Raw genomic sequence first — 26,738 nt, 5'->3', positions numbered from 1 at the left:
AATCACTTCCCTAGTCCTGCTGGCCATGCTATTTCTGATACAAGCCAGGATGCTATTGGCCTTCTTGGCCACCTGGGCACACTGCGGGCTCATATTCAGCCGGCTGTTGACCAACACGCCCAGGTCCTTTTCCGCCGGGCAGCTTTCCAGCCACTCTTCCCCAAGCCTGTAGCGTTGCATGGGGTTGTTGTGGCCCAAGTGCAGGACCCAGCACTTCACCTTGTTGAATTTCATACAGTTGGCCCCAGCCCATCGATCCAGCCTGTCCAGATCCCTCTGTAGAGCCTTCCTACCCTCAAGCAGATCAACACTCCTGCCCAACTTGGTGTCGTCTGCAAACTCACTGAGGGTGCACTTGATCCCCTCGTCCAGATCATTGATAAAGATATTAAATAGAACTGGCCCCAATACTGAGCCCTGGGGAACACCACTTGCGACTGGCCACCAACTGGATTTAACTCCATTCACCACAACCCTTTGGGCCCGGCCATCCAGCCAGTTTTTTACCCAGCAAAGAATATGCCTGTCCAAGCCATGAGCAGCCAGTTTCTCCAGGAGAATGCTGTGGGAAACGGTGTCAAAGGCTTTACTAAAGCCTAGGTAGACAACATCCACAGCCTTTCCCTCATCTACTAAGCAGGTCACCTTGTCATAGAAGGAGAGCAGGTTAGTCAAGCAGGACCAGCCTTTCCTAAACCCATGCTGACTGGGCCTGATCACCTTTAGGTTGTCCTTTAGGTGCCGCATGATGGTCCCCAAGATGATCTGCTCCATAACCTTCCCTTGCACTAAGGTCAGACTGACAGGCCTGTAGTTCCCCAGATCCTCCTTCCATCTCTTCTTATAAATGGGCTTCCAGTTGATTGAAAGTCAACCCAGTTCAACTTCCAGTCAACTGGGACCTCCCCGGTTAGCCAGGACTGCTGATAAATGATTGAAAGTGGCTTGGTGAGCATTTCTGCCAGCTCCCTCAGTACCATTTGGTGGATCCCATCTGAGCCCATAGACTTGTGTGTGTCTGAGTGGTGTAGCAGGTCACTAACCATTTTCCTTTGGTTTATGGGGGCTTCATTCTGCTCCCCATCCCTGTCTTCCAGCTCAGTGGGCTGGGTACTTGGAGAACAACTGGTCTTACTATTAAAGACTGAGGCAAAGAGGGCATGAAGTACTCAGCCTTTTCCCCATCCTTTGTCACTATATTTCCCCCCGCAACCAATAAAGGATGGAGATTCTCCTTAGCCCTCCTTTTGTTGCTAATGTATTTACAGAAACATTTTTTTATTGTCTTTCACAGCAGTAGCCAGATTAAGTTCTAGTTGGGCTTTGGCCCTTCTAATTTTATCCCTGCATACTCACAACATCCTTGTAGTTCTCCTGAGTTGCCTGCCCCTTCTTCCAAAGGTCATAAACTCTCCTTTTTTTCCTGAGTTCCAGCCAAACCTCTCTGTTCAGCCAGGCTGGTCTTCTTCCCCACCAGCTCATCTTTTGGCACAAGGGGACAGCCTGCTCCTGAGCCTTTAAAATTAAGCACCTATCAATGATAAGATCCTGCGCCTATCAGTAAGAAACCTATTAAACAGCAGATGATATATCAGGTATTTAAATGTACATGCACTTCTGTGCTTTGAATAGTACAGGCTCATTATTTTAATACCGGGGAACTAGACTGACAAATACCAGGATTTAGAGCAGATATGTTTTAAGCTTGGAAGGAACCATGGTGGTCAGAAATACCTTCCCAGCATCATAACAACGTACTGAGCTGGCAGGCACAGACACGCGTACCGAGCTGGCACACACCTACTTGAATGCTTTCCCCACTCAGTGTAGGCTGGGAGAAAGGACAAGAGGGAAAAAAACCCTTATTTGCAAGTCTTGTCTCTTCCTCTGTGGATAAATATTTCCCGTGTGAAGGCTGCGGCACCCATGTAACGCTGGCAGCAAACACCGGGGGCGTACGGCTCTGCCGTCAGCCGAGCCACGGCAAAGCTCGCTCTTGCCCGACGGCTGCTCCTCGTGGGCTGGTTTCCATATGCCTTTAGCTGTCACCAGAGACTGTGTGCCACTAAGTGACTGCCAGCCGGGGGTTGGTGGCAGTCACCACCAGCAATATGCAAGATGTAGGTGGCCTCTGCTTATGCTCAGGAGGCTCAAATGGGCTACAGCAGACGTAGGGTAACTAATAGTTAAATCAGATAAAGAATACTTAAGTACCTGGAAAATGATGGTGAAATTCCTGTCTAATTGGTCTATGGCAGACATCCAATCATCTCCATTTAGAGTAACTTTTGTTGTGCAGGCCTTTTTTCTACCCAGAAGTTTTTAAGCATAACTATGACCAAGATTGTCCTTACAATCTCACAGCTAGAGCTAGCTGAGATTTGGCTAAGGGGCCAAAAGAAGCGGAAGAGGAATCTGGAAGAAGAAAGATTATATCTCCACTTTCTGTTTTCTTCCAGCCCTCTAGTCCCATCAGCTCAAGAGGTGCCAACTCTTTTAACAGAAGAATTTACAAAGGGCTCTCTTGTTCCCTGAACGTTTTGATGTGCCTGGAATGAATTTCTGCACTTTCAACAGATGCGTTTGCACCTTCACTGCAATGGGAAAAACCTAATGACATTCTGGTGCCTGATGGCATTTGTAGGTTTTCCAATGAAATAAGGACAATATTTTGCAAAAGGCACTTTATACATCTGTTCTCCCCTTTATACTTCATAAGAAGTAGGGAGACAGAGCTATTTTTCCGATTGTCTTCTTTTGTATAGTGAAGGTATTCTTTAATATAAAACGTATTTAATGGGTATATCAGAAAGTTCAAGAAATACTATTTAAAACAAATTCATTTACCATATACATCAATGTTTTAGGCTTAAGAGGACACTGTCAACTTGTAATTAGGGAACTGAAATAACCATCCACAGTACAAGCTTTAGATACAAGGTTTTGCTCATGAACGTTGCTGGATGCACTAGTCATTTTACATTTGTTTCATTTTGTCTTTCTCATGCTCTTGTGTAAGCAGCAAGATAAAACCTATCCTGATTACACTGGGAAAAACTTAACCAGGCAAAATGCTATCAAATGCGGAGAGACCACAAGAGAGGAGAACATGTGTCTCCAATCACCACTCAGGTGAAAAACACATTTCAGACAAAATGAGTTCTGTGGTTTTTTAATATCCTTTTAAAAGGGGTAAATATTACAGGATTATTACCCCAGTACATTACCTTTTGTCTAGTCATTCACACCTGTGAAAACTGAATGCAAAAACACATGGCTTCACAACATTTGGGAAAGTGGAAAAAGATGTACAAAGTATCTCCAGGGTTAAACTGGATAATGATCCTGTTCATGTGAAAAAGGCCAGGTTTTCTTTTCACTTAGACTAGTGTAAACTGAAGAAATATTTTCCAGGCAGTATGCTATGACTTTTTCTAATTTATCTGATTTTGCTTAGACACAGTTATCTTTGATAACCAGTAGGCTTATATCAATATAAAGCATTACAGAAGAATCATTTTCCTTTAAGCTAGTGCATGGAAAGTTAAAAAAAAAATTTCTATTTTTGTATTCTGCAAAGAAAGGCATAGATTTACACATAGTTAGAAACTACCACTCAGAGCTGCGGGTGGCAAAGCAAGCCAAACAATGCAAATACTTCCATAAGCAAGAGCAAAACATGATTATTTTGGAATTAATTTTTTGGCAAAACACTGTGAAGCGTGACTGGGGAGTGTTGTATTTTGAAAGGTGAAAGGGCAATAGGATGCATCTTTTTTCTAATCTGTAATGGCTGCTGTTTGGGGTTTTCTTCTTATAAAAAACCCCATACAAATGCAGTCCCTGCCCACGACATACTCAAGTCACTGCTTCATTTTACTTCTTCTTTCCCTCCAAGGCAGATGGATGGGGACGAACACAAAGAAAACAGCAAGATTACTTCGAACAGACGCAGCATCCTCAAGGCAGAGCACACCCTCCTCAATACTGACGCTGGTTTAGAGGGTTGGGCAAGAAGGGGACGTAGTCTGAGTCCCGCCAGCTCCTCTGTCACCAGTCTGCCACCTCCTCCCGGCTGCACACCACGCCGGCGTCCTCCTCGTGGGAGCAGTTGTGCGTGCCAACGTCAGCGTGGTCACACTCCAGAAGTGTCTTCTCCTGCCCGGAGCACTGGACGTCATCCAGGAGAATGCGAAGGGAGGTCCCTTGCCCAAATTCTGCCTTCTTGCTGGCCCGCACCACGTGGGGGAAGCCCAGCTGGCGGCACACCACGGCGGCGGCAGGCGAGCTCCAGCCGTCGTCGCACACCGTGCCCCACTCGCCATCGATGTAAACCTCCACCCGGCCCCGGCGCCGTCCGCGGCCCCGCTGCTCCATCAGCCGCACGGCACCGTTTTGCAGTGGCGGGGCCGTGCCGGGGGGTTTCTTCTTCCTGCGCTGCCCCCTCCTCTCTCCTCGCTTCCTGGGCTTGGGGGTCCTGCCGCTTGGCGCTGGCGTGGCGGGCGTCCTGCTTCGGTTCCCCGGCGGTGGCGGGGCTTGGCCCACCCAGTCCACAGCCGGCACGCGGGGGGTTTTGGGGTCTGGGTTGCCTCCCCGTGAAGCCTCGGTCGTGGCCTTCAGCTGGGGACGCGGCGTTGGTGTTTTCATAATAAGCTCTGTTGGGGGAAAAACCCAGGAAATCATGAGCCTGTCACTCTACAGACACTACTTAAAGACGACTGTACGAATCTAGCGCTGATTTTGACTTATTTAACTCCTTTCTTGGAATTTGCTTACTTGATCCTGTTGAGAAGTGACAGCGCTCCCGGTGAGCCAGTATTTCCTCAGCGAAAAATGTCGGCTGCTTTTAGTTAGCAGAGGACTGCAGGGCTTAATGCCAACTAGTACACCTCTCCCAAGAAGGAAATCCCAAGCAGTTTATTGGCAAAACCTCAGACTGGCCATTAAAGGGTGGGTGCTGGAGTTTCACGGTCAGAAGAGGAGTTCCCCACCCTACCCTTCTCCCCTGCTGAAAGCATTTTAAAGACAGGCGCTATTTCTGCTCTTCTCTTCATTACGAATGATTGGATTGTTACCAGACTGAGCGCCGGCCTCCCCACTGGGCCAGATGCTTTATTCAGAGGAGCTGAAATTAGGAACATTCAAAATCAATTCTCTCTGGCAACTGGAATGTGCAAAAGGAAAGGAGTTGCCAGGACAACACATAAAACAGGATTTGGGGTTGGTTTTTTTCTTCCTTATGAAAAAAAATAAAAGAGCCTTGAACTCTGAAGAGATGAAAATTCTTTGCTGTCACAGTTTCCAGGCATTACTGGACTTGCTTATTCACATGTGCTCTATTTTTAGCTTCAAAATAAGTTTTAGCTTGTCAGAAGGAAGCAATTTAGAATTAGTCAGAATAACAATCTACTGAGCTGGGACGGTGTCGCGTACATTTGCAAAGACATCATGACTTTTTGAATAACATCCTAGATTTATCCTTTCTCATTCATCATTTGCTTTGTAGTACAGAAACGAGGAAAAATATGACTGTCTTATTTGTGCTTAATATCTATTGTCCCCAAAAGACAAACCCTTGCAGCGGTCCAGTTTTTCCAAATAACGCTCTTCGGAGAGGAACTGTATTTGTGGCATGAAAATATTTCCCTTCTTTGGAAGCTGAGGTTCTGAAGGCAAGAAGGAAATGTGAAAGCCTTACCTGTGCACACCTCAGTTGCTGGAGCCTGATCTGGCAAAGCACTTGAAAATCCTGGAAGTCATACAATGGTATGTAGGACTGCATGAAAGCTAATGGTCACCTGGGAGTTCTTTTCACCTCACTGAATCAAGTTGCTATTATATATTACTCTTCGTCAAGCTATTTATTAAATACACTTCCAACAAATGCACTCATCCAGCTAATGCAAGCCGCATGCCTTGGCGATTCTGTTACGTTCACACTAAGCACTAACCTAAAGAGCAAAATATTTACAGCTACACATCCTGTTTGCATGCTTCTGAATCAAAATCTTCACGCTTGGTTTTCACCTACACATGAATTTAGTTCTTGAGACACTTAGCAGAATCTCTCCCACTGTTTCTAAGTTTTATTTTATGATGAAAACTACCTTGTAAACAAACCCAAAAGATTTAGTTATACGTGTAGTTCAAAAATCTGACCTTTAGACTTGCATAGAGAATAATGCATAAGCAGAAATGGAGACAAAGCTGGTTGAACACGAACCAAGTTAATAATATTTGGAAACTGCGTGCACAGCTTGCAAAGGAGAATGTTTCTGAAGATGTGCTGAGTGCTCAGGCATGTCAACAGCTAATAATTAGCCTTAGATCTTGTTCCACCTTAAAGACTCAGTCTTGCAAGGTGCTGAGTGCCCTCATTCCTCCCTCAAGTCAAAGCTGTAGGAACTGTCAATGACTCAAATGCAGTGTAACATGATTAATGTAATTAAAAATTAAATAAAAGTGTTCTGATCGTAGAGATCCTACAGTAATATTAACTTCATGACAAAGTTGTTAGAGTACTGCCTAGGTACTTACATGTGTAAACAAAATGCACAGGGGAAAAGAAGGGTGATGCTGCCTAATCTAATTTTGAGATCCTAATAGCATATTTAGGGGTTTGCATTTAACATAAATAGTACTTGGCTTGCTGCAGATTCAGCTACATCGCTGACTGCTCCAGCTTTAGCAGTATGATACTTCATTCAGTATGAAGCAATCAAAAAGCCCTGGAGGGTTTGGATAAGCCAAAAGTTCACCTGAATGGCTGATCACACCGATTCTTTTGGGAGCGTTTTCTCATCCCATATTCTCTCACTTACAACTAACAATGACTCAGCCATCATCTTGCTCAAGGAGCTATTTCCCAACCCGTTAGCCATCATACCTTTCAGCTCCTGAAGTGCTCCTCATTACCTGAAGGCACTGCAAAAAATCACTTGTCACTGAAAAGCACCATCGAGCACAGGATCTCAGTACAGAAACACTTATGGGGAAACCAAGCTGGTGGTAATGAAACAGGTACGATGTAGCATGGAAAAGGGAAAATGTGCAGGGATAGAAACTACGGAGAAGATTTCACATGGCCCAGAGACGGGAAATACTTTATGCCTTCTTTGAACCAACTCTTCAGGTCCAAAACAGCTGGTAAGGATTAATTTTGAGGATACTCCGGAGAGTGAAGTTCTGGGTGGTCTCCACGCATGCAGAGATGGTGTGAGCCTGGAGTTTATATTTACTGCCAGCTAACATGCACCAATAACAAGCAGCAACGGTGACACTTACTCTCCTTTGGCACAAACCGGATGCGCTTGCTTTTTACTTTCACTGGCGATGGCTCAACTCGGCATTTTCCTGGTGGTGCTCTCCTGCGAAAAAAGGGACACATACAGCGTACAATTAATTCCTTTCCCCTGGCATCGTGAGCATTTGCTTCCCATTGTTTTTCAATGAATGTAATGCTCACTGGAAAAAAAAAGTCTGTTTAAATGATCCAAGTAATCTCTTACAGTAGAAAACATAATTAAACAATCACATATCTCCATTGATCAAAGTCCAAATATTCACAAGGCAGGGGAGTCCTCTGGCTGTGTTTTCACTTGCTATTGCTGAATCCATTAAGAAAATAAAACACTGGCAGGTTCAAGCATTACAGAAAGAGATCAATCAAACTGAAAATAAAAATCACAAAACCAGACAGTATATGTTGAACATCTGACATAAAGGTCATGTGTACGCAAGTTTTCAGGCTGTCTTCAGAGAAGCAAAATAACACGCTATTATTCGTACATAAAGCCCAAACAAAAGACTAACTACTACAAAAGTAGTACCAAAAACGCCTTAGTTTCAAACAAGAGCTCTAAGTGTCTCCTACAGAGGCTTCCTCGTAGAACAACACATTATTTTGACGCAAATTTGTTTCCGATTGAGGTATATTTCACTTCTGAGAAGTTACATCCAGTTCACCATCACTTTTTCCTATGCTGGCTGGCTCGTTAATCTGCAGCCTTCTTCAGAGGTTTTCAAACTGGTTCAAAAATGCATGATGTTTGCATTTGGAGGGTATAACTCCTTTGTAATTAGGATTGTCTGCATTTGCATGTCTGTGGAAGGCAAAGAGCTCCCCTCTCAACTACTGCCACAGGGACGTTCCCTACTTTTATGAATTTTCCTGAGTTCTTTCTTATTCATATCGACACACTCGACACACTAAAGTGTGTCGACACACTTCAATGTGTACTTGACACACTAAAGAAACTTCTTTTTAAACTTAAACTTATGACTTTCTTTTGACTTCTGCTTTCTTTATTTTTACAAAGGTTGCGTAATACCAGCCTCTTGATACACAGTTTACAGGAACTCTTCCGCTGTGTTAGATAATGGAAAATACTCCTGACACAGGAGGAGTTGGAGGAAAACACGCAGCAGCTCTGCGGGCTGTTTAACTTTGGGGTCTGGTTCCAACACAAAACCGAAAAGTGGTTTGGTTCAAAACGCTCAGATAGCTAAAGCTGTAAATTTAATCCTTTTAAAAATATAAAAACTACAAAAGTCTTACTCTACATGTCTGGCTGAAAGTATTTTGGTGTTTCGCCAATAACAGTAATGCTTAAAAAACAGGAAGATGGAAAAAACAGCTATAAGTCTTCCCATAAAACACAACTATTCCCTGCCTTGTCCAGTCTGAAGATACGTGCACGTGGGATCCAGAAGGTGTAACAACAGTCTTATTTCCTCGTCCCAACCATTTTCCTCTTTGAAACACAAAAAAGAATGTACTTTTTGACATTCATTTCTGGTTTGCCTGAGAAAGCACTGCAGGTCACGCTGGGTCAGCTTCGGCTGCAGCTGCCTGGGCATGGGGCTCTTACAGGAGATGCAGCTGGCTACAAGGGATGGAGAGGAACTGAAAATAAACACCTTGAGAAAAACTGCCTCCTTCTGGGCAGGAATCTAGAGAAACTTTGCCTGAGAAAGACAGGCCACCCATAAAATACTCCTTTAGCTTTCCAGAACAAATCTCCCAACCCACGTAACACCAACAGGCCCCATAACAAGTTGGTGATCACCAGGCAGGGTAGACTCCCATGACTGCCGGAGCAAAGCAGACCCGCAACGGGCTGCTCCAGCTGTTTCTTGATCAAGTTCCACAGAAGGGCCCAGCATGGGAGAGGAGCTAGTTAGTCAGTCAGCATCATTCATCACATCCACACCTGGACACCCTGCACCACACTTAGGCTTTGCAACAAGAACATCTCATACCTAGAGGTGTCCACCACTTTGTACACCACTCCATGGGGAGCCGTGGCGCTTGGTATGCCGGTAGACATGAAGTAAAGTTCCCCTGGGAAAAAAAACACACACAGCCATGAAAACTCTCCATGGAGCTTCTGTCCTGTACAGCACAAAGGCATTAACTCTGCATCACAGGTCAGAGAGCATCAGGAAACCCAGGACCAACATGGAGACCTGGCTACTGGAGGAAACAAGGCAGGTTTGTATTTGGGTTTGTCGTGCGAGTTCATCTGCAGTCCAGTGGCATAAAATACTCTTAGTGAGTGGGAGCTTTTACGTATTGTCATGAAATATTACTGGGACAAATTTCCACTGCAGGTTCAGCTGCCCAGGCTTCAGCTGTCATCTCAGTCTGATCTGTGTCCTTTAACTTCTCTAACGCAAAACAGTCAAACCCTGAACTTCCTTTGTTGAAACAAAATGAAAGGAAATTAAGAATGTTCACACTGTCTTCTGCTCTTTTGGATGAAGCACTCCTTTGGGGTGAATTACAGAAGAACAAGATTTTGCTTTTGCTTTCTCTAGCACACTCACAAAGTGAGATCTATCTATCTCACACGAAAGGCATTTGGTTCATCACAGCTCTGTCAGGTCCCATGGATAGGGCTCGACCTTCAGCCAAACAATGTCCCTCACCATTTATTTGACTTATTTTCTCTCAACTGCATTTCCATCCTTCTCCTGTTGTGCAGGGGAGGCTGGGATAAATAGTCCCTCCGGCACTCTCTTTTCTCTTTTGCCAGCTCAAGTGCTTGAGCGCTGCAATGGAAAGGGTCGGGAGGAAACATAAATTTGCAATATTTCAAAAAAAAGAAAAAAAAAAAGGAAGAAAAAGAGGCAACGGAGACCTGCTTAGTGAGCAAGGCAGATTTTTTTGGGCACCCTATGGGTGCCCCAAGGGGAAGAGGGGAAGGAGCAGAGGGGTCAGAGTGAGCAAAGGAAGATGTGGGCGGTTGGTGGCAGCTCCTGCTGGCTGCTGAGCCTCCCTCCTCCTCCCTGCTCTCCTGTGCTGCCCTGGCCGAGCTCCTCTGGCTGCTCCCAGGGCAGAAACCAGCCACCCCTGGCCACCCCTGGCTGGTTTCTTCCTTTTTCTGGTGGGCTCCATTAACCAGAGGCAGCCTTGACCCAAGCAGGGATGGGAAACACCTGGCACTGCATGCTGCGGTGCAGTGATGTGTGCTTCACACCCCACCCCTCTTTCCCAGAAATTATCAGGCAGAAAGATGGATGCTCAGGCCATGGAGCACACAGGCTATATCAGATGTGTGCCCCACAGACATAGCACAGGGCCTGGGGTATCCCCAACACCTTCAGCTGCCAGGGGACGGGGCCGCTGGCTTTATAATGGCTGTGCAATGAACCAAAAATATAGGTGTCTCCACTGCATAAACACATCCGCCGCACCAGCCCGATTAACATTCATCGGAGCAACAACCCCAAAGAACAAACACTTCCATGAAGAAAAGCTTGTTAAACTGTGTGATAAACTTGTAAAAAATCAGACTCCCAGCACTCCAAAAAGGTGAAAGAGAAAACTGTTCGCTGCAGATAAAGAAAACTCACTAAACTGTTATCAACAGATTTCTTTCCATTAAAATAAAGCAAACCCAAGGCAAATAACTACCTCTGAGAACAGACTCCAGCCCAGATTTCCACCCAGCTCTAGTATACCTACGCAGAGTACGCGTGGAAAGCGCGGGGCAGAAGAAGGGCGGCAGGGTTTCACCCCCCTTGCACAGACCCTGCCCGCAGGCGCAGGACCGGGGAGACGCCGCTCCCGCGGTGCACGAGCAAGGGCTGCAATTAACAGCTTGATACTGCGCTTGGCAGCCCTCTGCCTTGGCATCAAGCTGATTTAAACGAAGTTATTCTGATTTTAGGATAAGATCTGCTTCTCGCCACAGCACTGCGAAACAGCTCTACCTTCCATGAACATTAACCATTAAAGAAAATGGATTTTAACTCCAAAAAAGAGAAAATTCCCAAGTCAAACTTTGGAGCGAATAATGTGGATGATTTGCATTTACATGATAAAATTTGCATTTATATGATATGCAACACATAGAACCACGTTGCATTTGTGCAACGTCCACACCCGACATAATCTGCAGGAAAAACAGAAGTTTAAAAATGGGGGCATTCTGAAAGTGGGTGCTTGTCCCCACAAGCCAGGACCTCCCCGCAACGCGGCAGAACACAAACTCCTGCATCGCCGAGTCGCACATGAGGCTACTTAGCAAGGGTCATCAGTCCCCAGCCCGGAGCCGCATGCTCTGCCTGCCCCACCATGAGGCTGGGCAGTTAACCATACCTTTGTACAAACAAAAGGAGCAACCACCAGCTTTCACCCCAGGACTCTATTTCCTCCTTTTCAAATTGCAGCAGCTCCCTCCTAGAAAGCAAAATGTCTCCAGTCTTAAAAACACAGCTATGCAAAGCTCCACTGAGACTACATCCTTCAGTCCTATGCAAGGCAAAATCCCAGCTGGCACTAATAAAATATGGACTTAAGCAGCCTTTTGCTGATGCCTCACTCGAGACATAACATAAGGCTTTCATTCTGCTTCACCTCGAGAGGTACAAATATTCCAGGCCAGGGTGAGCACGTTCATAATTACTGTTCATTACATCTGCTTCCCTGTATCCATTAATAATGCCAACAGCCTTCTTGACTGGCCAAGAGCATAGACTCTCACTTGGCTATCAGCTTCTCAGCCTCTCAGGGCCTGCATTCCCCATGGCATAGCACCGTGAAGAATGAGGTTTCTTTTCTAACTGTGTTTGCCTTCTGCTGTCTCCCATCCCTCCTGACCATAGGTGTGCGGGCAGCAGCACACCCAGACCCAGTCTTGCAGGGAACTGCCTCTCCAATTCCCCCCGCAGTCACTGTGTGGCACGCTGGCCACGGGAGGAGGTGCCTCAAAATTAGGACTGTGACTTTGGTTTGATATTTGGGAGATGCTGGGAATCTCACTCTCACCCATCAGCATTTTAAAGACTGACAGACTCATGCTCTGCCTCTCCATCCCCCCTGCCTCCCAGGAGCCCTCTCTGACCCCTTCCCTGGTGTTTTAATCCAAAGAGAAACCACAAGCATGCCATTCAGTGCGATATAAAGTTAAAAGATTACCTGCTTCATCTTCAGCAAAAGAGATGATGTATTGATAATAGTTATTGATAAGCCCAGGGAACATGCACGTCTGTCCCGTCCCCATGCAGATTTCACTGTACTGCCATTCTCCGGTAGCACGATCCTCCTTCAAAGACATCAGGCGTCTGCAAGGCAAAAACGCGCTTGCACCAAGCAACCAAGAAGATGATTTATGAACATTAATCAGAACACCTGCAAGGGTGTTTAATGCTTCCTACCCACACTAGCTACTATAGGAAGTGTAGCTCCTCCAAGAAACAAAAGATTGTTAATATTAAAACATATATACACCCCTGCAACACCTTGTCTTTCAGGGGCAACACAAGCACAGGAGAAAAGTATATGTGAGGGTTTAAGGGATGTCAGACTGGCGGGACCTTGCCAGAGATGCATGGCACTTGACTTCATCGGAGCTCTGTGGCTTCTCTCCCGCGCCCAGGACCAGGGCATCAGCTGGGGCAGGCGGTGCGGGGGCCGCGTGCAAGAGGCCTGGGAGATGTACATACAGCAAAGGCAGAGGAGGTGGGGGGAAAGCAAGGCAGTCTTATGCCTGCCTCATCAAAGGTTTGCAGCAACTCACTTGCTGGACAATTCTTTTAATATCTTCAATGTCTGGAAATGTTGCATCAGAGGGTTCTTTTAGGATGCATTCAAATGCTTTGTTACACCACTTCCAGGAATTTAAATGAACATCACATCATTGCCCCTGTATTTGTACTCGCACAATGTGAATCAGGAACATCGACAGCTGCTGGGATGCAAAGATCGCATTCCTGCACAGCACCATGGAATAAAGGTTATATAAAAAAAGCCACGTGAGCCCTCTGTAATGAGCAGTCAGGCTCTGCCCAGTGCTTGCAACCAGCAAGCAGCAGCATGTCCTCAGCGTTCGACTGCATGAGTGCTTGCAGGCAGGCGTAGTATTGCTGGAGGGCTTTCGCTGGAGGTACAGCTGAGTGAGTATCTGAAGTATTTACTTACCCACTCATAAAATCACCAAATATGTACAGGCCATTCAAGTTTGGAGACTCGCAACCCCGGTAGACATAGCCTCCCGTAACGGATTTCCCCATTTTGTGTGGATACGCGTAAATGGGAAGCACATCATCTGTATGGGAGAAAAGATCTGTGACTTGCCTTGTTTTATACATGATGCAGAATAGCTGTTTATCCAGATAGTCCTGAGACTAGCACAATATGATCAGGTTCATTTGAGCACCTTAATTAAATGAAGTGCCGATGGAGTCATATTTAGTTTGATTTTCACCTTTTCAGAACCACGTTCGACAGCCCTGTCTAGCTGGCTGTGCTAACCAAGGACAAGCTAGCTCAGCGAGACTCGTTGCTGTTTCACCTGCAATACAAGCTGAATCCCTGACAAGCCTGAGTGCTCTCTATCACCCAGACACCTCACCGTTCTCCTGAGCCCTTCTCCTCCTGCTACAACCCAGCTCCGTTAGTGCTGCTTCTGGCCCATTTCTACACAGCCTGGCTGGTTTTGCTATGAATTTGCAGGGTACTCTTAGAGTCGCTGCACCCATGCAGGAGACGTTTGCCCAATGCAGCTTTGTTTCGGTGGTGAAGGGGAAAAAAGAGATGGGTAACTCCAGACTGCAGGCACTGATGAAAAGATATGTCATATGTCAGTGCAAATAGCTTCTGTTTCTCTGAGACAGGGGAGCTTAACCTGAAAGAGCCATCAAATATTTATGGTATGGCACAGGGAAGATGTAGGCATATTCATAGTAAAATGTGAGTTAAGACACAAGACAGAGGCAAAACAGAGGGGGATGCCCTGATTTTGAGGGTCTCCATTGGATGCTTCCTCCCCTTTCTTTTGAAACTGCTGGGTCATGGGTATCTCCTCGCAGTACCCACCCCTCCTCATCCTCACAGCCTTTCTCCCTGCCCATGTAGCAGATGCCTCAAGTAGTAAACCTGGCAGCGGGGAACTTGCACCAGGGGCATTTCATCTAAAGCAAGTGTTTTCTACACTGCAGCTGCACTTAGCATTTTAAAGGGGCTGTGACATTTCACTGTTCTAACAGAAGGAACTCTAAAGGCATCAGAACTTGTTCCGAATCCCCAGAGACCTCAGTAAAGTGCTTGCCATGAATGCTCATGCAGGCGCTGTCACACAGGAGAGCACTAAACGGGCTCTCTGACAACTGCTTCAGCAAAGGGAGTGCAAAAAATCTGCTCCCTGCTCTCGAAATTTTTATAAAAAAACAATCACTACGACTGTACTTGTAGCTAAGTGAGTAAAAGGAAGGAAGTTAAACAACACCACATAGCACATAGAAGAGAAAAACAATCAGAATCTCAGCTAGTGCAAATCAGTGCCAGCCCACTGCCCCCCTGGATCTCTGGGGAGATGCTCCAGCACAAGATGTGGTCCACATCAGACCTTACAACACAATACACTCTGACTTCACATGTGCACTGGAATTTAGCCAGCCAGCAAATACCCTGAATCCAGGTTTGAAAAGTAAAAAAAACCAAAAACTTAAGGTTTTCCTTTTTTGCATAGCTAAAAGAAATAAAAACACACTGTACATTCAGTTACCTGCAAAGCAGGCAGTCTGCATACTGGTTGAGCAGGTTAGACAATACTTTTTTTAATTTTTTTAAAATAAGGACACTATGTGTGAGTTATGGAGAAAAATACAATTGCTCCAAATTTTTCTCGCTTCTGCAGGAAAGCTTATTTTATGTGGAAACGACGAAATTGTCCCCCCAAATCACAGAATCACCAGGCAATTTGACTAACAACACAGATCGCCTAGAAAAACAACAGCTAGCACATTTCATTTTCCTCCTAACTCAAAAACAGTAACGTTTGGACTTTCAATATTTATCCCCACGTCAGTTCCCTTCTAGACTGAGACTGCATAGATTTACATCTCAGAAATATGTGTTTTCCACCAAGCAGCCAGGCTTTGAAGGCAGGAATTAAAAATGACAGTGCAGTGTGAGACAGGTAATTTAGAGAGAACATCTATTTACCCATTGAAGAATTGGTGCAAAGTTTTTTATCGTAGCAGCTGAATCCTTCCCTCGCCCTCCAGCCGTAATTTTTCCCTTTCTCGACAATGTCGATTTCTTCGTATTTATTCTGCCCCACGTCTCCACAGAAGAGCCGCCCTTTCCCTTCCTTGGTGTGAGGCTCACCCCTGTCGAAAGAGCAGCGCCACATATTTCTCACTCCGTACGCATAGATTTCGGGGCGAGCCTTAGGGTCGTCGAGAAATGGGTTGTCGGGAGGGATTCGGTACAGAGGCCCGCGGTCGTTGTTGTTCACATCGATCCGCAGCACTTTGCCCAGCAGGGTTGATCTGTATTGGGAGAAGAAAGGAAAAAAAAAAAAAAGAAAGAAAACTAGACTTCGGTTAAACATACCTTCTTGCTCAGAGATGGGTTTGGGGAAAGTCTAGGGTTTCATTCTTTCTGGTTTGGAAAAGACAAGCCTTTAAATATCTCTGAAAAAGCAACCATTTCAAGGCCATTTCATTTGTCCCAGGCCACTGAACAGCCTTCAGGCGGCACTGACTTCCCACGACCCCCTGCCCCACGGACGCAAGCCCGTGCCCTGGAGCTGCTGCAGGGATGGGTACACGCCTCCCATTTCACGGACCCTCCCTCCACTTGCAGAAAACTGGGCTCCAGGCAGGCAGCTGGAAGGCTGCGCGAGCTACCGCTGCTCACAGGGAAAAGAGACGCACCTCGATAAGCTCCCCTAAGGAAACTGCAGTTACATGGGAGGTCTATATGCCCACATGTGTGCACAAGCATCAGCGCAGGCGTTAGGTTAAAAGTAAACCTGAGACAGAAAATCCCCCCCGATTTACCTCCCCCAGTTTCTCTTCTCAACCCAAGGGTGACAGGAGGGACACACGGCGCACGCAAGGTTTTAGGGGCTCTCACTTGTTCTGGGCGTTTCCAAAGGTCCCAAAAGGATCCCCAGCCATGCCTCCGTCTCCAGTAAATATATAGAGATACCCATCATCTCCAAAGAGCAGCTCTCCTCCATTATGGTTGGAAGCAGGTTCTTCTATTTCCAGGATTATCCTAACCGAAAAGAGGGAGGAGGCATTACCTACTGCACAAGCCCTAAGCAAAGGGCAGAGCAACGTCACTCCAATGTTGCCCTTGACACATGGAAATGGCTACAGATCAGTTTTGATGCAAATTCCTCTATATCCACATTACTGAATTTTACTTGGGCATAACTGATTTTCTAACCTTAAATAATTCCAACGTATTTTCCAGATTACAGAAACACCAAATTGGGTAATAAGGAAAATCTGGGAAATGACATGACAGAATATACTTTTAATTAATTATACTTTTCCTCTGATTCTGCCTTCCTCTTTGTAAAACTTCTTTTTTTTTTCTTTTTTTCTTTTTAAGAAAAGTCATCTCAGCTTAAATCCGATTGTACACTGCAAGAGAAAGAACTCCAGTCCATCTGTGCATCTGTACAGCATTTGGCACAATCCTGACAGGCGCTTTCAAGGCGAATCCAAAAATTTTCCAACATTAAGTAACAGTGAAATTCTTAAAGAGAGAAGAATCCCTAAATGATAATTACATACACAGGACTGTACGAGCTTAAAGAGTGGTTAAAAGCAGCCCCACCAACAAATTAACATTTTGACAAAGGTTATTCAAAGCAGTACCGACAACCTTTACCTTCATTTTAAAACCTAACTCTGTCTTACTTTTATCTGTTTATTTTATGCATCTGGCATCCCTTTTGTAGTAAGAAAAGGGTGAAATATATAAAAGCCTAACTTTATAGAAAGGTGTCGCAGTTTAACCTGGCAGGCAGCTAAGCCCCACCCAGCCGCTCGCTCACTCCCCTGCAGTGGGATGGGGGAGAGAATCGGAAGAGTAAAAGTGAGAAAACTCGAGGGTTGACATAAAGACAGTTTAATAGGGAAAGCAAAAGCTGCGCACACAAGCAAAGCAAAATGAGGGTTTCATTCACTCCTTCCCATGGGCAGGCAGGTGTTCAGCCATCTCCAGGAAAGCAGGGCTCCATCACACATAACGGTTACTTGGGAAGACAAATGCCATCACTCTAAATGTCCCCCCTTCCCTCTTCTTCCCCCAGCTTTACATGCTGAGCACAATGTCATATGGTATGGGATAGCCCTTGGGCCAGCTGGGGTCAGCTGTCCCAGCTGTGTCCCCTCCCAGCTCCTTGTGCCCCCCCAGCCCACTCGCTGGTGGGGTGGGGTGAGGAGCAGGAAAGGCCTTGACCCTGTGTAAGCACTGCTCAGCAGTAACCAAAACACCCCTGTGTTATCAACACTGTTTCCAGCACAAATCCAAAACACAGCCCCATACTAGCTACTGTGAAGAAAATGAACTCTAGCCCAGCCAAAACCAGCACAAAAGGTAAAGCCACAAACACATGCAGTGGAGGTTCACAGGTGTAATAACTGAAGTTTATTTTATTCCAGCTTCTAAAAAAGTCCCAATTTCATGCTTACAGTGCCTCTTAATAGCTGCAAAACCAAATGATAATAATCACTTATACCACCTCATTTGTAGCGAGTTTTTTTCCCTTCTGAAAGTACTGATAGTTTGTGATCAGATTGTAGATTGTGGGAAGGAACCCAACTATGTAAGTATTCTGTCCCCTGCTGCCAAACATCACCACTTGTGAGATAAGGCGACTGTGCACGAGCGCACAGACTCCAGCCAGCAGCAGGAGCCAGAGAGGATCCTGTACGGACACAAAGGTGAATCCTCTTCAACCTCCCAAAGAAGAAGGAAGAAAACAAAACAAATTGAGCAAAAATCTGCAGGCAAACAGACATATGCCTTGCTGCTAAGGCAATGCACACGACGTGTCAGCCCAAGCTCTCTCTTGGGCAGCATCTCAGGATGAAGTCAGTGGGAGCCATGCCTACACAAGCACATCAGGACCACAATTTTGTTTTCTTAAGCTTTCGCCATACTAACCATCAGCTAAATAAGCATAGAAAATGTTACAAATGCAGAGCCTAAGGATTTTGAAACAAACAGCTCATGGGCCTTGACATCTGCAGGTTTGAGCTCCTGACTTGCTTTCCTGAGGACCACGTTTAAATTCCCCTTACCTGTCATCTGCAGTGCTGCTTACACTGAACGGCTGTCATTGCTTTATAAACCAGCATCCCCTTTCTAGCATTAGGCTATGTGCATTTTTGAGCTAGAATCATCCACTGCAAGGTATTTGGAAAGCCCTTATATAACCCATGTAACAAAGCAAAAATCTTAACATTAATGCTATTCAAGGGTCTCTTAAAACAGTGGTTCTATTATGTGGTTCTGCATCAGGTTATAAATCTATAGACTGTCTCCACAAACAAACCTCTAATTATCGGTGCATATTAATGTGATCAACTGCAGGATCAGACTCAAACAAATGAAATTTCCAATCAAAATGCACTCAGTTATAGCATAGTGGTTTGCATTTTATTTAATTTGATGTTAAATTCTTAATATCACAGGGTTGAGCTATCATTCAGATAAAGAAATGTGGGGCCAAATCCATCTTTGGCCCGGTATCACTGAGTTTGTTTATACTTATTTTGGAAACCTTTGGCTTTGGAACGAATTTCACATGCTTTGCACACGTCTGTTTTAAAGGGTAATAATTACAATACCAAAAAACCCCCAACCAAAAACCAAACCCCAAAATACTAACTGTAAATCATGTTGAATCAGTGTTCATTTAAATCTTCTGACATACCAGAACTGAGAAATCTAAATGTTTTATCCCTGAGCACTTGCATCCACAGAGGACAGGCATATTCTCTGTCTCAGTAAGCTAGACATGGACTTGGACTAACTTGCTACCACACTGGAATGCAAGAACAATATTAAGCTAAATAAGTCTCATTCATTAACAGCCTTTAAAAATGCACAAGCTGCCCTCTGAGATCTTAAATGCATTTGCCAGAGAAATGTGTGTACAATACCTTTCAGAACCATGGTCCAAAGCATTCATGTCAGCAGGAGAAATTCTGAACTCACTGATTCGGATTCTCTCTTCATAACGAACTTCAACTGAATAGTAGACATACACTTTACCATTAAATTTGAATTTAGGATGGAAGACAATACCTAGAAAACCTCTCTCGTCTCCTTCCCAAGGTGAGGTAAGTACGGCTTCACTGATGTTCAGAAATGGCTTTTCGAGCCTGGATCGATCGGGGAGGTAGGTCCACACCAGGCCAACCTGCTCCGCAATGAAGAACCTGTGGGTGCCATCGCTGGCGTGCACCATCGCAACGGGATTGCGCAGTCCGTTGGCGACCTCCATGAGGCAGAGCTGGAGACAGCCCTCCGTGTCGGCAGTCACTAACCCCAGGTTTTGGTTAAGGTTCTGGTTAGCCAGCAGGTGTGGAAAGCAGTAGTCCATGTCCTCCAAGGACAGGTAGCGGCAGAATTTTGCCATGTTGTTCTCCAGTGCAATTAACTCTTGGTCTGCAGAGAGATAGCGAAAAATGGAGCGGCATTTTTGCCACACTTGCAGGCAATAGTCTTGGCAAAGTCCTGGTATCGTCCGCACGGGGGTGGAGGGATCTTCGGCGTCATACAAGTGAGCTGCATATGGAGAACATTCCTAGAGGGAGAGAGAAAAAGCCTCAAGCCATTTCTTGGACCGGATTTGAAACAGCTGAGCAGCAATACTAATTGGAGAAATTTCACCTTAATTGCAACATATGTTGTGGTTTATTCCGAAGATATATTAACAGAGGAAAAGATCTTAGAAAGGGGGTTTATCTCAGCATTCAGGGAAATGATCTTCAATATTCCTGGCGAAAGCTGGCTTCCTCATGCTGTTATTCATTTATTCCAACCATAGCACTAACACAAGAAAACCAGCGATGACATATGTCTTGCTACATCACCCTAGTAGACTGTACTGGGGAAAAAGAGACTTTTCTATCTTGGATGCTCTGACTTTATCTATGAAATAACAAGCAGATTCACCGCAGCACAGCAGCGAAACCAAGGAGTTAGCTAAGCAGATTCAGGTCTTCCATCTCCAGGTTGAGGAGGGAATGGGAAAGGTCAGCAGGGCGAAAGCCTGTGACTTCCATACCTCGCCATCCGACAATCCAGACATGCACCTCAAACACAGATGTGATTTACAGGTTGGAAGGAGCGAGATGAGAAAGTGTAGGAGGAGAGGAGAAGGACACCCATCCTTTGTACTGCACAGTGCACCCAGCCCTGGGATGCTATCACTGCATCCGCCAGCCTTGCTCGGGTCCAGCTGCCTTTGCTGGTGGATATTTGCCTACAGGCTCTTTATATACCTGATTAGAAGTGGTGAAATGAATCTCGTGATCATGACGCTGGCCACCAAGTTCGGCAGGGGATGCTCAGGCTACAGGATTTCCGACAGTGGGCACCAAATGGCCATAATCCAGGCAAGGTCCACTGGCAGCGGCTGCAGCACAACCCTAGTTTATGGAAGGTGCAGCCTCGGAAATCTACCTAAGGACTGAATCAAGTTCCCATAGTTCACTGTATTCTCCGCTACGAGAACTCTAACAGGCACATTTTCCTTATGTAAAAAGCCACTGCAATCCAGTAAAACTGTCTGTAAATTACAAACTGACCAAAGTGGCTCAGTTCTGCTTTGCAAGGGCTTTTCCTTGTAATAAACACACAATATTTTCCAGCTGTAATGCATCTTCCCGACAAGCATCTCAAAAGTGCTCTCCAAATAACATAATGTGACTCAGTGGAGGCTAAGTTATTTTCACAGGGCAGATAAAGAACTGAGGCAAAAAAGGTAGGAAGAGAAACGATCCTTCTTGAATAAATTCTGCATTTTTTACTTCCTAGATGGTATTTCTTCCAAGCAAAACCATCTTAGTTAAAAAAAAAATAAATATAAGGAGCTGTTTCTAAATCTATAGGGAGCTATTTCTTAATGTAGATTACAGCACTATTCAATAGCTGAAAAGATATAACATCTGAGATACTGAAGTATTTAAATTAGCTGATAAGTACACACAGTATTTAATTTTTATTTTATTTTCCATTACATACCATAATAAACTGAGAGGCCATATAACAGATCATTAGTGCACAATAAGCTTTCCTCCTGGAATGTCAAGCCATTCATTGCAAAATGAAGGTTATTATGCCTTCAAATGAGCAGCAATTAATGTGGTAAAAAGGAGATTGCGCATGACACAAAACACTGAAATTACACAGGCAGATTGGGTAACGGCACTGGGCTCGGTTACACGAGGTGTGCCAGGGACAGAAAGAGCTGGAGCATTTGCCGATGCAGTTGTTATGACTGAAAATTTGGCCTTAGAAAACAAATTGAAATGAGACAGAAAGGGAATGTGAAGGCAGGGCTGGATGGGAGCTCAGTCTGTTTCTGCCTACGGAGGTTTCACATTCAGAGAGAGGAAGACCACCGCTTGAGTACTGGGGTGTATCTGGTTCTCTGAAAGCCTCTTTCAAAGCCAGCAGAGATCGTAGGCACCATAAAGCAATGTCCTGGCTTCAGCATCAGAATTAAAACTAGCACAGAGGTATGGTTTCCCTGTCCTTTTGCCACTGCGGGCTGTTCACCCCAGCCTCAGGTGCGTTTGAGCAGCAGACAACGTTGTGGATGACTTTTTCACTCCTTGCCACGTTCCAGGTGGCATACGGCTATTTACAGCGGCATTACGCTGACAGTGATGTTCAGAGATCTATCACTAGCCAGACAGTACCCAAGCATGCGTCTAGGGTATCTTCCAGCCACATTTGGAATAGCTTCCAACTTTTATTCCACAAGAGATGGAGCCTGACTCCTGATCCTGAATTTCTCTGCTTCTGAAGCAAATGTTGTGGTCCTTCACCCTTCACATCGTCTTGTCACATTCACTAACTCAAAACACCAAGAAACTCTACACTCGCTCACAGCCCAGCATCACTAATAGGTCTAAATTCTCTTTTCCAAATGACATGGTCTGTTCATTCATTTTAAACTATGATGCGGTCCAAAGACCAAGGAAACTAATGGGCAGATGATCAGTAACTTCAGTAGGGCTGGAACAAGCTCGCACTATGAAAATAACTCACCAGAAAATAAAACAACTTACATTAAGACAAGTTAGCCAAATCCACCGTATCTGTTCCAGGAATTCAGAGGCAGCTATTTATCTGAGGAATTGCAACAGTCTGAATTTGGACCAATACCCACATCAAACAATGACTTATTTACTGCTGCTATCGGCCTGGAGGAAGCAACGGGACTCCTCAGGAAAGCGTCTAACTTTCACATAATCCCTGACCTTCCCTGTCCACCTCCATCTGGAAACTCAAGCCTTTAAGCAAGCTGTTCCCCGAGAAGCAGAACGAGGCATCTGTTCTCCCGCAGTTTGGTGTCCTGTATCCCACCGCACAATAATCCATATCCACACATGTTCCCTGCGACCTGCCGCCCCCACCAAATTACCCCCGGGTGTCGAGGCCATGGGGCAGGCAGGGAGATGTCCCACTGCAGCCCTCCTCTCCCCCACGGCCAAAGGCATCCTCTCGGCCTGCTTCTGGGTGGGGGGAAACCCTATTATGGGGCTGGAGGGTCATGGGCAGCCCTGAAGGAAGGATGTCTGCTTTTCCACAAGGAACAGAAACAGCACCACATAGCAAATCACAATTTAAGAGAAGGTAGGAATCCTCACCACAAGTACAAGCCGAGACACTTGTCAAAATAATTTGATCGCATTTGAGAGAAATCACGAATTGTGAGCAGAAAGAGACAGAAGTGTGCTGAATAAGTCACAGAAACCCACTTATTAATTCAGGTCTAGGATATAAATTGTATATATAACGAATGAATGGAAGCAGAATGTTCTGGAGTGTTTGCAATGCCTGAACTTCCATTTCATGCTTGCATGGCCAGAGGTGCTGGTTTGTAGCCACATCTGGGCTGGTGATGCACTGAGCTCATCAGAACATTTCAGTGAATCATTTTTCCCACACTGAAATATTTCACTGCTTCTGAACAAATTTTCAATAGTCGGGTTTCTGATGTACACAGGAGACTTACTTATTGCTTCCAGAGGCAGAAGGAGTGCTTAGCAGGCACTGCTAACTGGCTTCCTATCTGCAAATGGACTTTTGGACACCGCTTGTTTCAGGAATATATTCAAAGGTTTTTTGCTTTCCAGTACAATGTGAGATGCAATAAAAGTCAAATCTCTAGAAGCTGTTGTGGAAAAGGGTTGGCTTTCTCTTCACGCTTTCAGGAGCACAAGGGCTACCCTGCAAAATGCTAAGAGCAGGATTTCTGAAAAGCCACTTTGATCCCACCTGAGCACAGCAGACGAGACTCCACTGTCTGAATTAATTTAAGATTTACACTTGCACAGCACAGAGCTGCCACTGCTCTGTCTCAGGGGCATTTTCATACATACGAGGCCACCGCTGATGATAGGGTCAGATGCTTTGCTCTGCGCAGACTGTGATCATCCTGTTATCATATCTGGCCACAGAACATCAACCCCGAGTGGGAATTTCCCCCATGTGGGATGGCCGCCACAGAGGTTTCTAGGCCACATCCTCAGGCGTTACTCTGCACCCGTCATCAGGACTGTAAGCACCTGGCACAAGCTAAAAGCAGCTCGGGATGCTGTAACCCAGTAAAAAAAACACCTGATCCCATGAGTTGGGCGTAACAAGGAGCATGCTTTGTGCAGGCTGGTCCCCTCCTGGGTGTCTTCACCAGGTCCAAGGATCTAACCCTGGCAGGGTGAGGGGAGTCTGCAAATTGTAACTGCCCACACACCCATCTCAGAGCACTGCCGCTCATAAATTAAAGCAGAGCAACATCCCTATTCCTCTTTCAAACACCTGCCAAAGGTGGAAAAGTCCACTGGGAAACCTAATGATGGACAGTCGCTCCTGACGGTGCCTGGGAGCACGTGTCTAGGCTGCTGCACTAATCCCTGATGCACCCATACGTGGGCCAATGGACCCATGCCTGGCCCAGGCACTGATGCCACAGGCGATGCACCTTTGTGGGGGTCCATGCACCCCTGTCTAGGCCAGGCACTAACGCCACAGCTCACGCACCCCTGGGCTGTCCAAAGCCCCTGTGCCTGTGCTGACGCAGCCCTGCAGGGGTGGATGCAGTAATTCCTGGGCTGATGTGCCTATGTCATGGCTCACGCACCCCTGTGAGGTCCAAAGTGCCTGTGCCTGCACCAACGCCCCCCCCCCCGGACCAATGCACCCACGCCTGGGCTGCAGCATCCATACCCGGGCTTGATGCAGCCCTGCGTGGGTGGATGCACCCACACCTGGGCCAACGCACCGTGACAGGGCTGAAGCACCCGTGCCTGGGCCAGAGCACCCTGCGTGGCCAAAGCGCCGTGCTGGGGCCGAATCCTGCTGCGCGGCGGATGCCCCCCGCGCGGCTGAAGCCCCCCGCGCGGCTGAAGCCCCCCGCCCAGCGGATGCCCCCTGCGCGGCTGAAGCCCCCCGCGCAGCAGAAGCCCCCCGCCCAGCGGAAGCCCCCGGAGCCCCGTGCGGCCGCCGCCGCGGCGGCAGGCTGCAGGCGGGCGGGCGGGCCGGGACGCCTCACCTGGCAGAGCAGGTCCTGCAGGTGCCCGGCGCAGGCGGCGTAGGTGGGCCCGTCGAGGCGGGCGCTGAGGCGGTAGAAGCGCTGGAGCAGGGCGCGGTCGCGGCGCGGGTCGCAGCAGCCGAAGTCGGCGTAGCGCCGGCAGAAGGCGAGGCCCCGCGGCGGCCGGAACGGCGGCTTGAAGTCCAGGCACTGCGGGTGCGGCCGCGCCGGCGCCGGGGCCAGCGCCGCCGCCAGCAGCAGCGCCAGCGCCGCCCGCGCCCCGCCGGCCCCCGCCGCCCCGCGCAGCCCCCGCATGGCCGCGCCGAGGGCGGCGGCCCCGCGCAGCGCTGCTCCCCGGGCCCGCCGGCGGCGGGGCGGCTGCCGCCCGGCCCGGCTGCGCGGAGGCTGGGCCGGCCCCGCCGCCCGCTCCCGCCGCGGCAGAGGGGGCGCGGAGAGCGGCCGCGCCCGCCCCGACGTCTCCCCGCCGCCGCCGCCGCCGCCGCCGAGGTCAGCGCCGGGGACGGGCGGCCCCGGGCTCTGGGCGCCGGCTCGGCGGCGCTGGGCTCTGCGGGACGCGGCTTCGTTCACGACACGCTTACGTTTCGGCGGTGGTTTTGGAAAGGCGGCTGGGGTTCGAGCCCAGCCCGACCGCAACCCGCAGGTACCTGGCCGTGCGACCGGCGCGGGGGCCGTGCTGGAGCACGCACCGCCAGGATGTCTCATGCTGGAAACAAGTTCCTTGGACTGGCTCCCCAGGTGTTGGCTGCTGGGCTCGGGTCTGTCGTTGAATCTTTTGTACGACCAAAATATGACAGATAAGAGCACTCTGAGTTTACACGGCTGGCGGACGTCTTTAAAACCAAGAAAACTTAGCTTCCGTACAACCAGTGCTTCTACGTCCTTTGGCATCCTTTGGCAATCTCATCCTGGGATGAGGTTCTGATGAGGTTCAGCTTCGAGGCTGGAAAGGAGAGGGCTGGTGTAGTCTTTACACCGTGTGGCCCTCGATAGCCCAGGCGACATATTCCCCTTTATGAAGATACTGCTCCCACTCAGAATGGTGCTCCCTCCACGCTGTCCAGGTACTCCCTGCCCAAACAAAATAAAACGGCCAATGATACTTTCCTTACCTTGAAGTGCTTCATGGCATACCCCGGGAAAATATTTACTCCAAATGCTGGGTTTTTGCATATCGTATGTTATAGTATATGTGACGTTATCAGCTAGTAAGGTCAAGTCGCACGTAAATGCCATTTTTTTGCTGTTAAACGCAGCTAGCCACAGTGTATTATGTATTTCAGTATTAAAATGCAGTCTGCCCATAAAAGACAAAGAATGTAGAGTTCATGCTGATATGCTATTTTTGACTCCTGCCTTGAGACCAAAGAACTGCTGTACGGTGCATATGGACTGTAAAATCACTGCATGGCTTGGAACATCCTGTCAGGAGACCATATGTGTTACAGCATTTAATGCGAGTTTGTTTTTCTCTCCATATGCTTATGTAACTGCTGCTAAGGTCACTAAAAACTTTGCATATGTGCAGGCAACCAGAATACCTGATGATCTCACTTGAGAATTCTCTGCTTTCTTATTTTTGGTCATTTAAAACCACTTTTTCATGGATGACCTTGGTAAGTGCATTGGAAAGCGCATGATCTAGCCGCTGCCCCTGAAAACTTCGCATGCCATGCAAAAAACGAGTATGCAGTT

The 26,738-nt window shown here is 47.0% G+C and overlaps 1 protein-coding gene across 1 annotated transcript; it reads right to left on the bottom strand.

The window, feature by feature from the left end:
• Nucleotides 1–2,855: 2,855 nt before the first annotated feature.
• Nucleotides 2,856–25,340, bottom strand: HHIPL1 (HHIP like 1). The gene is made up of 9 exons (XM_072865490.1): nt 25,047–25,340; nt 19,420–20,066; nt 16,370–16,513; nt 15,452–15,780; nt 13,427–13,553; nt 12,425–12,570; nt 9,262–9,343; nt 7,285–7,367; nt 2,856–4,655 (listed from the first exon to the last, which is right to left on the bottom strand). The coding sequence occupies exons 1-9, from the start codon at nt 25,338–25,340 to the stop codon at nt 4,051–4,053; spliced, it is 2,457 nt and encodes an 818-aa protein (XP_072721591.1). The 3' UTR covers nt 2,856–4,050.
• Between the last annotated feature and the right edge of the window lie 1,398 nt (nt 25,341–26,738).

The sequence above is a fragment of the Ciconia boyciana genome, chromosome 6, assembly GCF_034638445.1.
Source record: "Ciconia boyciana chromosome 6, ASM3463844v1, whole genome shotgun sequence".
Lineage (NCBI taxonomy): Eukaryota > Metazoa > Chordata > Aves > Ciconiiformes > Ciconiidae > Ciconia > Ciconia boyciana.
This window is presented reverse-complemented; position numbering and strand designations above follow the sequence as displayed.